At 42.2% G+C, this 15,666-nt stretch overlaps 2 protein-coding genes and 1 non-coding gene across 4 annotated transcripts; 2 read left to right on the top strand and 1 right to left on the bottom strand.

Annotated features, from left to right (window-relative positions):
* Positions 1-315: 315 nt before the first annotated feature.
* Positions 316-2,047, top strand: LOC131025959 (uncharacterized). The gene is made up of 3 exons (XM_057955739.1): positions 316-558; positions 1,009-1,652; positions 1,708-2,047. The coding sequence occupies exons 1-3, from the start codon at positions 316-318 to the stop codon at positions 2,045-2,047; spliced, it is 1,227 nt and encodes a 408-aa protein (XP_057811722.1).
* A 4,580-nt stretch (positions 2,048-6,627) lies between these two features.
* On the bottom strand, positions 6,628-14,112 carry LOC131024653 (uncharacterized). 2 transcript variants are annotated; one of them, XM_057954162.1, is made up of 4 exons: positions 13,162-14,112; positions 11,476-12,315; positions 10,435-11,391; positions 6,628-10,351 (listed from the first exon to the last, which is right to left on the bottom strand). In XM_057954162.1, the coding sequence occupies exon 4, from the start codon at positions 8,340-8,342 to the stop codon at positions 6,642-6,644; it is 1,701 nt and encodes a 566-aa protein (XP_057810145.1). In that variant the 5' UTR covers positions 8,343-10,351; positions 10,435-11,391; positions 11,476-12,315; positions 13,162-14,112; the 3' UTR covers positions 6,628-6,641. The 2 variants fall into 2 exon arrangements, with proteins under 2 accessions (XP_057810145.1, XP_057810144.1); XM_057954161.1 differs by having other exon boundaries at positions 10,435-11,394.
* Positions 8,447-8,552, top strand: LOC130987306 (small nucleolar RNA R71). The gene has a single exon (XR_009089694.1). It is a non-coding gene; the product is annotated as a small nucleolar RNA R71 (small nucleolar RNA).
* Positions 14,113-15,666: the final 1,554 nt, after the last annotated feature.

Consider the following 15,666-nt stretch of genomic DNA (forward strand, 5'->3'; position numbering starts at 1 on the left):
GAAGAAGATGAAGAATACGATCCAACGAACGAGTCGGGCACAGATTCTGCCGCCTCTGAGGATTTATTAGACGATGATCTGATAGAGTTCACGGCGACCGAGCGAGCAGGTTGGATCCGACAAAGCAGAACCCGTCACGGAAATCCGACGGACTCGACCGGTGATCTATCTAATTGGATAGTTCCGTTGATTCCAGTGGACGCCACGACTTCGCTCGTTGCTCGCGAGAGTGACCTGTCCAGAGTTGCTGATTTGGGGAAGAACTTTTTTTACAACAGTAAAGAAGAATTGGTCCTTGCTGTTGGCTTCTGGAATATGAAGCAAGGGGCTGAGGCAAAAGTTGGACGCTCAGATCAGGGACGCCTCTATTACAAGTGCAAGCACTCTGATAAGTGCAAGTTCGATGTGCGTGCATCTTGTCACGGCGGAGGGATGTGGGGAGTGCATAAGTTTAAAGAGCACTCTTGCCAAGAAGAATTGAGCATTTTGAAACGAATAAAGGCACATTCGAATGTGGTTGCAGCTTATGTGGAAAAAAGAATACGCGATGACGGAGAGGTCATTAAGCCGAAATCTATTATGGCGGAGTTGTTACGTGAATTTGGCGTCAGAATCAAATATGATGTCGCGCTGCGTGCAAGAAATCTCAGCTTAGAGAAGATATACGGTCGAATTGATGATTCGTTCCTTCTTCTGCCCAAATATTTGTATGCCCTAAGTCAAGCGAATCCAGGCACCGTGATGGATTTGGAAGTAGACGAAAACAACCGGTTCAAACATCTATTTCTTGCTCTTGCGGCTTCCATCTCACCTTTCTACTTTTCGCTTCGACCAGTGATTGTGGTCGACGGCACACACTTGAAGGGGAAGAACAATGGTATTTTGTTCGTCTCCATGACAAAAGACGCAAACGAGCAAGTTTTTCCGTTGGCATTTGGTGTCGGGCCGATCGAGAATGATGAGTCATGAAAGTGGTTCCTGTCAAATGTGAGACAAACTTTTGGTCAGCCCGACAACTTACTAGTTGTCTCTGATGCGCATGTCTCCATTGGTAATGTTGTGAAGAGCGAGTTACCAAATGCTACTCACGGTCTTTGCTACTACCACTTGCAGAACAAAATTAAGGGCTACGGGCAAGCTGTTGTTGAGCTTTTCCGCCAGGCTGCATACGCCTACGAGGACTCAGAATTTTCACGTGCAATGTTGGCTATGGCTCAATTGAAGCCGGCGACGTACGGGAAGTTGATGCGCGTAGGCCCTGAGAAGTGGGCACGATCAAAAAGTCTGGTGACCCGTTATAGTTTTCTTATATCTAATGCTGTCGAGGCTTTGAATGCCCGTTTGTTGTGGGCCAGACGTCTTCCTATATGCTCCATGCTGGAGGCAATCAGGATGGTTCTGGAGCAGTGGTTCAATGACAGACTTGCGTCTGCGGAAGAGAGCAATGATCTTTTTACTCCAGAGGCAACACAGAAGATGAGTGCAGAGATCTCAAAGAGTCGTCGTTACACTGCGAAGAGGACCTCCGAGAGAAAATACAGGGTTCGTGCTGGTGATCGTCGCTTCATGGTTGACCTTCAAGTGAAGAGCTGTGAATGCAATGAATTCGACCTGGACGGCATGTCGTGTTCTCATGCGATCGCAGCCATTACGTATGCTAAATCTATTTTATTAGATGCCTACTAAATATAATCATTCTTTTCGCAGCGAGGCGAAAGAGCCAGTGGAAGATTACGTGGAAGCTTACTACCTGCGGAGTTCACTGGTTCAAACATACTCCGGTTCAGTAAATCACTTGCCTTCCTTAGAGCATTGGGAAATTCCGTTTGAAGTTGCAACTGATATTGTTTTGCCAAACCTTTCTCGGCGACAAGCTGGTCGACCAAGAGAATCTAGAATTCCTTCAGCTGGTGAGAGGCCGACTCAGAGGACTACTACAGCGGATGCATCAAGTAGTCTGGGAAAACGAGCACCCAAAACCTATGGTCTATGTGGCTCGCCTGGCCACACACGTAGAGCATGCAAGGGTACGGGCTGGGAGCAGTAGTTTAATTTCTTGTTATATTATATTCGATGGATATTGATGTGAACAATTCCAGTAATTGATGTGCTGAAGTTGGCAGCATTGGATTCAATAAGTTTCGATGCGATATCACTTGCATAATATATATGAACTAGCAAAAACAGCAAATTTTTCAATACCCGCCGGTAATACATAATCTAGCACCAGTAGCCGCCCAAAAAAAACCTCCGCGGCTACTGGGCGCGGATAATCATTTTATGGCGGGTACTTAAAATTTTAGCAGTTTTTTGATGTTTTAGAAGCTGTTATGTTGTTTGATTTGAAATATTTGAAGCAGAAAACACACGCCTTTAGTAATGACCAACATGGACATGTCTAAACAATTATGAGTTGAAATTATGAATGAGACTTTGGAGAAGTGAACAATGTTTTATATAAAAGTTTAGTTAATAGCATAACATAACCAGATATAGTTGGGTTATGCATTAAACTATAAAATAAGATGAAATATCCAAGTACCCGCCAGAAATTCATTATCCGCCGTCAGTAGCCGCTGACATTTTTTCGCGCAGCTACTGATAGCGGCTACGTATTTACTGGCGGGTACTTGTAAATTTCATCTTATTTCATAATTTTATGTAGGATGCAAGTGGAAACTGATATAAACATACTCAAACAGATACTCCAACATCTAATCAAAACGTCAATGTCCATAATTATCATTTAAAAGTAGAAATACATAATATATTGCTCCGGGGGGATGCAAAACTCGTAGATGCTACTGCCTATCTTGCGCCTATAGTCGGCAGCGTGACCATTACCCCACGCAAGGCTTGGCGAGCCTGATATCAGACGCTCCACATACATGCACGCATAAACACCGAAGCTGCATTGATCTGGCTGCTGAAACTGCTCATTCTCCTCGGCATATTGGATTTTCAACTTTCGCCATGAGAGGTTTTCCAACGGGTTTTGGACAATCTGTGTCCTTTCGAACCACTTGGACACGTCAAGCAGCCTACCCAACAGGCACTGCAGCGGATATAGAGCGACGATCACATCGAAGCGCTTCTGCGCCAGGGTCTTGAACAACTGCGAATCGAAGATGTCGCAATAACCCCTCAGCAAATCCACTCGGCATGTAATGTAACGTCCCAGCACAAATATAGGCAAAATGAGCTGCACACGCAAATACAATTGGTGAAGAGGAAATAAAAAATGAACTACTCCAACATATTTATAATGTAGATATATATGTGTACCGTTGTGGCATGCATCCAATCGCCATGAGTCGAAGAGATTTCATGCCCATACACCAGATACATCTTCTTGGGATGCAGTACCCACGAAGAATAAACTGCGTCGGACCTCGAAAGTCGTCCTTCTGCCTTCGAGGGAAACATAGTGCGCCATGCTGACAGCAACTCCTTGAATTCTTCATCCAAATATTTCTGTAGCAATTAAACATTATATTAAAAGCATATTTGATTATAACAGCATAATATTTAATTAAATGCTTACGAAGAATTTTGTATCCAATATGATAGTGGTCCTCTGATCAACACCGTCTATCAAGTCAGCACGCGCAAACAACCTCGATCTCATCGTCATCATGTACATATCAACAGCCTGCACGTACTTAAATGTTAGTAATAAGTAAACAGACTTACATGATGAAAACTGCTTCATAAATTAACCAACATTGCTCGTGAGGTCAATCCTCGTGTTTTGCATCCCGGTCCAAAAGTTATATGGGAGAGGGTGCTCGCTCTCTGCCATCACCACCGGCTGGTAGTGTCCACGGTAGCTAGCTTCCATCATACGCTCAAACCCGTCAACATACTGTTGCTCGACGGATTTCGGCACGACGCTGTGCACGTATGGTGATCGAAGTGCAGCTGACTCAACCCAAAACACCTAAGGGATTGACTCGCAATCGTACGAGGTCGTCCTAGTGTAATAAGCTAACCCAAGTCGTCTCTCAAGGAAGGCTAAATAGGGCTCTGATCATGCTACGCACAGAAAACAGGAAATAAACCTAAACACTCTAATCGGGTAGTTGGGTCTGACACTCTCTCTCCGATTAACTAATGCGTAATTTAAATAAAACATATAAATCTATCTAGACGAAAGATAGGAAGTAGATTAAGAACGCAGGAAAACCAATAAACCTAGGGTTCTAAACTAGCAATCTAGAAAGCAATAGTTAATTCAATCAATCATGAACAACGATTATCTAGGCGAGATAAAAGAACAAACAATTCATTAAATAAACTCGAAACAACAATAATCTACGCAAAGGAAATAGACTAGCATTCAATCCTATAGAAAACATAAACTAAGTTCTTACAGCGAGTACGATCTAAATCTTCAATCCAATGTAATGAAACTAACGTAATCTTCAATCCACCAAGCCAAAAGATGTTTGTTGATATTTGAACTACTCTAAAACTAGGAAAACAAAGGTAAAATCGCCTGGAGGCTGCTGGGGTCGAAAAGTGGGGTGAAAAACCCTAAAATGGGCTTTTAAAAGGAAAAAAACGTAACTGCCGAACTTCCAGGGACGGCGGCCGTCGTGAGTGGCCTTCGCTGAATCTTCCACGGACTTGCACGACGCGCGCCGTGGGGCGGCGGCGCCGTGAGACGGTGGCGGCCGTGAGCTCCACTTCCAAAAGTGCTCCCAAACGATGCCAAACAGCTCGACCACCCCCGATTCCTGCACACAACAGTAACACCACCAAATAACATCGAGCAAGTGAAGGATGGAGCAAAAAGACACGAAGCATGCTCGAATGCACAACAAAAAGGCCCATAAAAACATCACAAAATAGGGCTAAACAACCCCCCACACTTAAATCCTTGCTTGTCCTCAAGCAACAATCACAACATCGAAGGAAAATCCACAAGCGATTCTTCTCACCAAGCAAAACACCAACCAATCCAAGTCTTCCAAGATATCAATGTCCCCAATCAAGTGTTCAAAGTTAAGGTTTAAAAATGCAACAACAAGATGAAACCACTCAATCCGATCAGACCCAATTCTCCGCTAGGGGTGAATTTCCTAATGCAATTTCCTTTACAATCATATCTCGTTCATTTTTCACATTCTTTCATTTTTTCACATCTCACTTCTCTGTTTTCTGTTTTTTTTTTTTTTTTTTGGGTCAAGTTATTTTGGCTCTTAATAGATAGGCCGTAATTCACGAGATTGAACTTTTGGAGGTGATCCAAAATATTCTCGTGTGGTTTCCCATGCTCATAATGATGCCATCAGAGGAGCAGAGACCCAAAGCTATCAAAAACTCAACAACCAACCATACATTTCAACACAGAGAAAGATATTAGGATATTGCAATGAAAACACTCCCCCTAGCCTCTATCGGACAAATCACATCAAGAGTTGCTCATCAAGGTGTTGCATCCAAACATTAAACTACTTACACCACATTGGGAACAAATCAATCACAAAGGACAAGGACAACAAACCACTCGAAACACAAACCAGAATCGCTAGTGAACCACCATCAACATGCGAGGTGCACTTAAAAACAAACAAGAAATCAAGACAAGGGGACCATTCGCCCCAACACAAGAAAGCCCAAGAACACAACAAGAAGACACCCACAGGATTTACAAATACCAACAAACACCCCCCCCCCCCCCACACTTAAAATCTGGCACTGTCCTCAGTGCAAACAAAAAGAGGGGTGAAAGAGGAAACTTCCCTAAATACCGATCTAGTGGTGAGTCTGTAGTGTCCCACGATGTCTGCCAAGCTCTCATCTATAAAACAAACAGTCCCCGACGCACCAACCTGCACCAAACAACAGAAACACAAACTCAAACAAAACGAAAGAAAAACGAAAACAAGAAAAAGCAAGAAAACATGGGTTGCCTCCCATGCAGCGCTAGTTTTTAAGTCGCCAGCCCGACTTAGAGGATCCCTTAACCAAAATCCGATTGAAGCGTCAGCTGCTTAAGTGCCTGTGTAAACACGTCTTCGTGAATTGCAGCTGCGGGTCCTCCAAATGAGCGCTCCCTGCTCATATCATGAGATGGTCTTCTATCCACACATCCAACGGGATTGAGTGCCCCAACCTCATCAAGCTTCTCTTCCAGTAGTGATATGATCCTTGCCGATCAATCGAACACACGCAAACGGAAGACCTGAAAAACGAACAGAAGATGGAATCCCAAAACCTCTGAATCTAACCCACGGAATGATTTAGGCGAACGGATCCCTAAACCCCAACGTGCAGTTGACGCAGCAACTCGGGGACGCTGAATGACACCCGACGAGAAATGGTAGACTCGTCGTTACGTCGATAATTGAATTCGTCTTGGAATAATCAAGAGGAATTCGGAAATCTCAAGAGAGAAATAAAACTCACAAGTTTATTGATAAAAGTATGCTGATTTTCGTCCAACATGTAGCAGCCATATATATAGGCAAAACTAAACCTAGTCTAATAAGAAAACAACTTAAAAACAAGCCCTAATAAGCCAAACAAGGCCCTTACTACTAAAATTCGAAAATAACAAGGCCCTTTAAACTCATGGGCTGCGAAAATAACAAAGCTAAAATAAATAAATGAAGTCTTTAAAATAAATTAAATCTTCAAGCTTCGGCCCACTCGCATGTAATGAGATTAATTAGACTTGGGCCGACTCCACCATCTCCAATAGGTCTCTTCATCAACTCTTGAGCCCACACTTCTTGAACTAAGCTCATCAAGCTCTCCTTGAACTTCTTGGCTCGTGCTCTTGTAACCGGACCAACAGGAACATGCACCGGGTCTTGCACCAACGAACCTTGGGCTGCATCAAGTAGCAAGGCACACAGAAGGCCTTGCTCTTTATCATCTTCCTCTTGCAGCTTATCTAGGAATTCTTGCTCAATCTCATTTTCATCTTGCAGGTTAGCATGAAATTCTTCCACGATCTCGTCCTCCTTCTGTAGCTTATTAAGAAATTCCTGCACAATACAATCCTCATCCAAAGCATCAAATGTTTCAACATAAGAGCAGTTTTGAATTAAGGAAGTTGGGGTAGTAGGTTTTTTATCAAAAGCTGAGAATGTTACCGCTCTACATGCCCCTACCATACTTACAGTTCCTGCACTCACATCGATGCGAGTATGGGTGGTAGCCATAAAGGGTCGGCCAAGCAGCACGAGATGCCCATTCTCGCCTCTAATCCCTTTTCCCACATCAAGTACAATAAAATCAGCCAAAACACTAATCCCCCTCACAACCACCTCAACATCCTCAACAAGGCCTCGTGGGCTGCTAATGGAGCCGTCAGCTAGCTCTATCTTAATATTCGTGCATTTCAGCTCTTTATTTCCCAATTTCTCAAAAATATCAAGCGGCATCAAATTGACTGCCGCGCCCAAATCAAGCATTCCTAAAGCCTTTTCAACCCCACCTAAGCTAATATCAAAAATAAAGCTACCTGGATCTCCTTGCTTGGGTGGTGGTTGTTCTGGTGCAACAGTAACAGGTGGCAGTGGCTCACTGGGGCGTTGGGTAGCCTTGATTGCTTGCACGGTTTTGCTTCTCCATTTCCCTGTGGTTATTGGGGCATTCTCCTTGATTACCGCCACGGCATGAGCTTGATGCGGCTGTTGGTCCTGGTTTGGGAACTTCCCAGTTGGTTGTTCTTGCTGCAGCTGAATCAAGGCTCCTGTTAGTTGCCCAACTGTAGTCTCGAGGCGCTTGATGGTAGCACTCTGAGCCTCCATCGCCTGTTTGCTAGCTTGCATGAAAGCTTGCATCTGATCTTCAAATAAGGGGCCTGGAGGTTGGTGCTGCGGAGGGAATGAGGACTGTGGTTGAGATGGGTATAACTGCTGCTGGTTCTGATACCCCAATTGCTGTGGAGGTCGGGGGAACTGATTGTCTTGGTTTGATCCCGACCCTTGGCCCGGAGCTTGGTTCCTCCATCCCGAATTCTGCTCATTTCTCCAACCCGAGTTGGAGCTTTGTTGCCCTTGATTAAAGATGGGCCTCTGTTCAAATTGAGGCCTCCCTGGGTAGCCCTGAGCAGCATAGACCTCTGCTTCTCCTTCAGGTGCGAATTCCCCCATTCGATGGCACGCATTGATTCCATGGCCAAATTCGCCACATATGCCACAACCTTCCGTTGATGGTGCGCGAACGGGTGGAGCCTCCACCTGGTTCATCGTGAGGTGTTGTACTTGCCTCATCAAGTCCGCTACCTGCTTCTGAAGCTCATTGTTTGGAGCTACTGCATTCGCTTCAACCCTCCTTCCTCTTACCGACTTTTGTTGAGGTGTCGAAGATCTCCTTGAGCTCATTGGCTGTCTTTCGGGCAATGTTGCCCCCTGCTGTACTGTCCACCATAAACTGTGCCGTCTGTATCAATCCGTCATAGAAGAACTGCATCAACATCACGGGTGCTAATTGGTGCTGTGGGCACTGGCAGAGGAGCTCTTGAAATCTCTCCCAAGCCTCGTGGAGAGGCTCATCAGCTTCTTGCATGAAGTTCATTATCTGGCTCCTAATCTCCTGTGTCTTGTGATTAGGGTAGTACTTGAGCATGAACTTCTCACATGCCTCTCCCCATGTAGTGTTGGAGTTCGGCGGCAAGGACAATAACCACGTTCTCGCCCGGTCCTTGAGTGCATAAGGTAAGCACTTGAGTCTCAACTGATCCTCGGTGAGTTCCAGCAGTGGGAAGGTCTGCACTTGAGTGCAGAAGTCACGGATGAACTGTAAGGCATCCTCGCTCGGCATCCCATGAAAGAGCGGCAGCAGGTTTGAATCGTTGGGCTTCAGATTGTAATTCCGGACTACTGTAGGAAGCACTATCGCTGAAGTGCTAGTGTTCCCAATAACCGGCGTGGAGAAATCTCCCATGTATTGTACATTCTGCTCCGCCATGGTTTCTTGGTCAGGATTGGGCTGAGCTTCTTCTTCTTCTTCAGAATGCACTGAAAGTGTCTCCTCAACGGCTTCCAGAATGGGGTTGGAAGCGATTCTCTCTTCACAGTCTTCCTCTCGAGACTGTGATTCCACAAGGTTTCTCGAACTGGACTCGGACTCCTCCTCCAGGCTTGAAAGAACCTCACGAGGTCGGTGTATGTTGTCGTAGTAAGGTGCAAGCTTTCTCTTTAAGCTTCTGCGTCCTTGCATACACAACACGAGCAAACAAATCAAACACATCGGAGGGAGAAAATAACCGAGTTAAAAGAAAGAAACAAAATAAACACGGAAAACAAATGCAACACAATCAAATGCCTAAAGCCTTCCCCGGCAACGGCGCCAAAATTTGACTCAACCCAAAACACCTAAGGGATTGACTCGCCATCGTACGAGGCCGTCCTAGTGTAATAAGCTAACCCAAGTCGTCTCTCAAGGAAGGCTAAACAGGGCTCTGATCATGCTACGCACAGAAAACAGGAAATAAACCTAAACACTCTAATCGGGTAGTTGGGTCTGACACTCTCTCTCCGATTAACTAATGCGTAATTAAAATAAAACATATAAATCTATCTAGACGAAAGATAGGAAGCAGATTAAGAACGCAGGAAAACCAATAAACCTAGGGTTCTAAACTAGCAATCTAGAAAGCAATAGTTAATTCAATCAATCATGAACAACGATTATCTAGGCGAGATAAAAGAACAAACAATTCATCAAATAAACTCGAAGCAACAATAATCTACGCAAAGGAAATAGACTAGCATTCAATCCTATAGAAAACATAAACTGAGTTCTTAGAGCGAGTACGATCTAAATCTTCAATCCAATGTAATGAAACTAACGTAATCTTCAATCCACCAAGCCAAAAGATGTTTGTTGATATTTGAACTACTCTAAAACTAGGAAAACAAAGGTAAAATCGCCTGGAGGCTGCTGGGGTCGAAAAGTGGGGTGAAAAACCCTAAAAATAGGCTTTTAAAAGAAAAAAAACGTAACTGCCGAACTTCCAGGGACGGCGGCCGCCGTGGGACGGCGCCGCCGTGAGTGGCCTTCGCTGAATCTTCCACGGACTTGCACGGCGCGCGCCGTGGGGCGGCGGCGGCCGTGAACTCCACTTCCAAAAGTGCTCCCAAACGATGCCAAACAGCTCGACCACTCCCGATTCCTGCACACAACAGTAACACCACCAAATAACATCGAGCAAGTGAAGGATGGAGCAAAAAGACACGAAGCATGCTCGAATGCACAACAAAAAGGCCCATAAAAACATCACAAAATAGGGCTAAACAGCAGCCGACGGGTTCCGTTGTCGGTGGCTTCTGCGTGGAACCTCTGGTGCACAAATACTGAGGGGAACAGCAGCTACTACCTCAGAAACTCCCTATAATTCACTTAAAACAACACAAGTTAAACAATGTTGACATAATTTAAATGACTTGTAAATTTAATGCAACGACAACATACCCCACTATACTGCTTCCAATACTCGTGTATCTCTGCTTGAGAATATCCGGCATCTCTAAGGATCGGCATCGAAGAACGAGGCGGCTCAGGCGGGTATGCTGAACTCGTGCCCTGCTCAGCCCACGAGTAGCGTGGCCCACCATAAGAACTCGACGCACCGAATGTGGGCAAGTGGTGGACACCCATGTGCGGAGTCTGCACATCCCCAAAACTAGTCAAGCCACCAAACGGATCATGCTGCCACTGCGGGGTGTGCATGCCATCACCAGTAGTATGTCCCGCCTCTCGTGCAGGAGACTCATGTGCAGGGGATCGGTGATGCGATGGGGCCTCTGAGGATGTACGCTGCGCCGGATCGGACTCGGGCTCGGGCTCGGGCTCACGTCTCCAGTCAGAGTGAGATCGTGGAGCAGGTCTGGGCACATGAACATCAGTGCTATGCGAGCATCGGCAACGCATATCATCCAACTTCTCCTTGAACCAATTCTTAATCCTCGTGAACAGGCTGTCCTCCACATTCCTCGCTATCTGTCCCTCACTCTCGCGCATCATGTGCTGCATGCGCTGCCAATCCTGCTCGCTCCACTGTGATGGTGCAGGAGCTCTACTCTGATCCTCGTGCCTAGGCCTCGGGGCTCTGTGACTGTGAGACCTTCGACCAGAATCTACGGGGTGATCGCCCCCGCTCTGATCGTGATGGCTGCTGCTCGATGAGGTGTCCACTACTTATCCTCTCGGGCACTTGCCAGTATCCTGTCTCGCACTGCGACGCCGTGGTTGATGCTCAATAGTAGGCTCGTTGCGGTCCCCACCACTGTAGCGCGCCCGAGCCTGCCTATGACCAAAGACTCCCGGCTCTGGTACTCGAACCCCTGGCCCGGCATTGACGCCTGCCACCGATAGCCAGTAATGCGTCGTGGCCTCGTACTCATCGGGTCTCATCTCCCATATCTCGTTCTTCTAGAAACAAAAAAAAATGTAGTTAAACATTAATATTCATAAAATAAAATAATATTAACAAATAAACAACTAAATTATTACCTCTGTCTCAAATAAACTCTGTAACCCATCGGCCTTGGTCTTCACGAACGTCCACCTCTTGAATCTAGGGTAAACTCCCGCATTGCATATGGCTATGGCTTTGGCCAAGTCGGGAATAACCTCAAGACCCCAAACGAATAGGGCCCAAGAAGGACCGTAGAAGTGGTACTTGGTCTTTGTATTCTTAATTGTGGTGTTCTTCAACCTGTAGTTCAAGCTCCTATACGCGCACGATCCCCAAGGAAATCTGGAAAAGGCCGTCAAATCATCCACCAAAGCCCAAGTCCAGGGCTGCACGGGTCATCGCACGTCCACTCCTAATACAAATGAGTGTAGCACCAACAAGTGGGCCACACGGAGGTAGAACCCGCCGTCGGGGTCAACCACTCGACTGACCCTGTCGAAATATTTATCCGCCAGCCCCTGCACTGTCACATGCTGCCCCCGGCAAAATCGTGTATATGTCTGAGCCTGGCTCAGATCGTGCTCAACCAAAGTATCAAAAGGATCATCCCCAAAGGCCAATCCTGTCACGAGAGCGAAATCTCTCAGAGTAAATTCAACCTTCCTCCCGTTGATGTAGAAGCAGATCTCATCATCCTCATCGTCTCTCGTCATCTTAAGATGACGAGAGACAATATGGTGCAATGCAGCATTGCACTTCTGGCCCGGCTGCCAATCCAACATCATACCAAAGCACCCCTGCCTGAACGTATTCACCAGTGCAAAACCGTCAATTTCCTCTAGTCTCCCCACTACTGTCGACAGGTACTTAATATTGTAGTACGTACTGATCTCAACTGTTGGACGATTGATCGTATCGGGCCTCGAATAAGGGACCTATTCAATACAAAAAATAACTCAATTTACAAAACATAATGAATTAACAAACATCAACTAATAATAATGCATGATTAACTATTAAATTACTAGAAACATAATTAAAAAAATATAGAACCATAATTAACCAATACCCGCCAGTAATTAATTTTTTTAAGAAGTAGCCGCCGGGTTTTCAAACCCGGCGGCTACTTCTTAAAAAAATTAATTACTGGCGGGTATTGGTTAATTATGGTTCTATATTTTTTTAATAATATGTTATAAATTTTTAAATTCTGAATAACCTAAAAAATGTTATTATTTTATGCGTAATACAGTAAAATTAACCTAATGATCTAAATAGACGATTAAATATATCTAAATATGCTTCAACTAAATAAAAATTCTAACAACACTCAAACTATACTCAAACTTGTAACAACACTCAACTACATTATATCTAACATATACGAAACATATAAATAAATCTAACAAATACTATATCTAAATCAAAATTCAATACTATACAAAACATATAAAAATTCGAAACATATAAATTCTAACATATACGAAATAAAAAATAAATACTATATATCTAAATCAAAATTCAATAAATTCAATACTTTTTCGACATGTGCAAAAAATGTATCTAACACATACAAAACATATATCACTAACATATATATCTAACATTTTCTTACAAATACAAAACAAAATTCAATACTACATATCTAACATATATAGATTCCCAACATATAAATATATCTAACATATACAAAACAAATAATAAATAAACTCATCTAACATAAACACGATGTATTGACCAAACATATACCAAATAATACTTAAAAATGTAGTATTACTTACTTGGTTTGAAGAAGAAGCCATGGCGTGAATGGATTTGAAGAAGACCGAATGAAGTATATGCCTTCCTCTCTCAATTGCCGTCTTTTCCTTCCACTCTCACACGAAAAAATGAAGTATCCGTTTGAAAAAATGATAGTGCGGCTGCTTCTCAACCGTCTACTCTAATTTAACATAAAAAATTACCCTAATGGGCCCTACCCAAATGTTCGACCATATCAAATCTTCAATGTGGTCAAAGAAATCCCACAAAAGCCGTGTCCGCTCTATTCCAATACCCGTGAATTAAATTTTCTGCAAAGCCTATAGATTCTCATCCTAGAGTTGCCGGTTGAATTGTCCAATCACAATCGAATTAGACTTAGGTCTTCAAATTTGAAAAAAATACAACAACTATTAATATGAACTCTAATAAATAAAATTTATGTATATTGTGATATAAAAACCAGTTATAAATGACATGGTAATAATACCCGCCAGTAAAAAGTAGCCGCTAGACGTAGCCGCTCCGGGTTTCTTTCACGCGGATACTTCTTTTGGATACTAAATACTGGCGGGTATGTATGTGGTAGGCTCTCTAATATTTTATTGTTTCATAATATATATTATTTTATATTTTTTTTTATCCAACATTTTCTATTATTTTATGTGTTACGCTATATTAATTCATGTTAAATAAAATAAAATAAAAAATTCGAGACTTATTACCCCACTATAATCCAAATTTGTCAAAATACAAGCCTATTATGTATTTCTACTTCATAAAATATATTTTAAAAAAAGAAATACAAAATGAGGATAAGTTTGTGTATAATAAAACAGCAATACGAGGACGTAAAAAATTGTAATTTAAGTATATTTGGAATCAAAAAACAATTATGAACCTAATTCATACAATACCCGCCAGTAAATCATAGCCTCTCCCAATAGCCGTCGGGATAAAACACTGGCGGCTTTTGCGAGCGGCTATGGTTTACTGGCAGGTATTGTATGAATTTGGTTCAGAGTTTTTTTTTTGTTTCCAAATATACTTAAATTACAATTTTTTACGTCCTCGTATTACTGTTTTATTATACACAAACTTACCTTCATTATTTTCAAACTTAGGGCATTTTAGGTCACGTGGCTTTACAATAATTGCACATTTATCTGGTTTTGTGCATTTTTAACTACCTATCTTACACATTTTCTTACACAATTGTACTTGTGTAAGAAAAGTGTAAGAACTTTTACAAAAAATCAAGCAAGCCATCACCATCAAGTACACTTTTCGGTACTTTTACAAGGGGTGGGTACTTTTGTAAGACATATTATGCATGTGGGTAGTTTTAATTCCAACCCATACAATTAACCCAAAACAAAAAAAAAATAGTAGTATCTTTTTATATATGCGGGCTGCGGGCATATTCATTTATTAGCTAAATTAAGGGATTTTCTTTTATATTTTCAATAACTAAAATGCTACGAATGAAAAGCATTAAATCTGATATTCTTGACGACGTAGATATAACAAAACATTGATAGGAAAAAAAAAAAAAAAAAACATTAAATCTGATATTCTTGATGACGTAGATATAACAAAACACTGATATAATTTTTATTTAAAAAAACTTGAGAGAGAGAGAGAGGGAGAATTGGATTTAACTTTGTAAGCCTTGGCATTTAGTTGAGAGAGATGACGTCTCAGTGTTAGAGGTTTGATTTTACCTTTTTGTTTGTGGAAGTGGGTGGGGTGGGACTATGAATCACATCGCAAAATGTCTCAGCCTATATATATAACCAAGGATTTTTTAATTTTTTTCCCTTGAAAAAGAAAAATTAATTCATCACAGAGCAAGAACAAAGAAAGCGCAACCACAAACTCGTAAGGCTCAATCCACACGTGAGAGTTAGGGAAGAAGCAATCTTTAGATATAACGAAGGATTTGAAATAACATGGAGATTGTAAAGTTAGTATTTGTATTTCAAAAAAAAAAATACCAATTTGAAATTAATTTTGGTATGGCCGTTCGATAAGCATTTAAACTTTTTTTTTGTCAGAGTTAATGTTTAATAAATAAAAGTAGAACATCTTAGTGAAAATAAAATTTATAGATGTTTACATGTAATTCAAAAAAAGGTATTTTACCCCTACGTACTTATCACTTTTTTAGTTGATCTTCTTTACTTTTAACCCAGCGGTTCTGCTCTCTCCTTCTTTTTCTTCTTTTTGCGACTGTTTTCCCTTTATTATTATTTTTTGTCTTTTAAAAAAGGAATCAAAGAAAGCTAGGGAAAAAGTAAAACATAAAAATGAAAAATAAAAATGAAACAGGTAGAAGAACGAAAGTACGAGGATAAAAGCAAAAGAAGAAAAAAGAAAAGCAGATAATAAAAATAGAACATCAAGTTCGCAGGTCTAAAAAAATGAAAATTGGAAGTATTGGAAAGCGAAGTATACACCATAATATTACGAGTTTCACGAACAAAATTTGTTCTTTTTTGGAATATCAAAGTAATATAATCGAA

This window comes from Salvia miltiorrhiza, chromosome 5, assembly GCF_028751815.1.
Source record: "Salvia miltiorrhiza cultivar Shanhuang (shh) chromosome 5, IMPLAD_Smil_shh, whole genome shotgun sequence".
Classification (NCBI taxonomy): domain Eukaryota; kingdom Viridiplantae; phylum Streptophyta; class Magnoliopsida; order Lamiales; family Lamiaceae; genus Salvia; species Salvia miltiorrhiza.

What these genes read in the sequence shown, in the direction of transcription:
- LOC131025959 (XM_057955739.1), top strand. Translation starts at nt 316, where the DNA reads ATGAAGCAAGGGGCTGAGGCAAAAGTTGGACGCTCAGATCAGGGACGC. An exon ending in GAATACGCGATGACGGAGAG is followed by an intron (nt 559 to 1,008) that starts GTCATTAAGCCG and finishes ACTTTTGGTCAG; the next exon opens with CCCGACAACTTACTAGTTGT. An exon ending in CATGCGATCGCAGCCATTAC is followed by an intron (nt 1,653 to 1,707) that starts GTATGCTAAATC and finishes TTCTTTTCGCAG; the next exon opens with CGAGGCGAAAGAGCCAGTGG.
- LOC131024653 (XM_057954162.1), bottom strand. Translation starts at nt 8,342, where the DNA reads ATGAGCTCAAGGAGATCTTCGACACCTCAACAAAAGTCGGTAAGAGGA.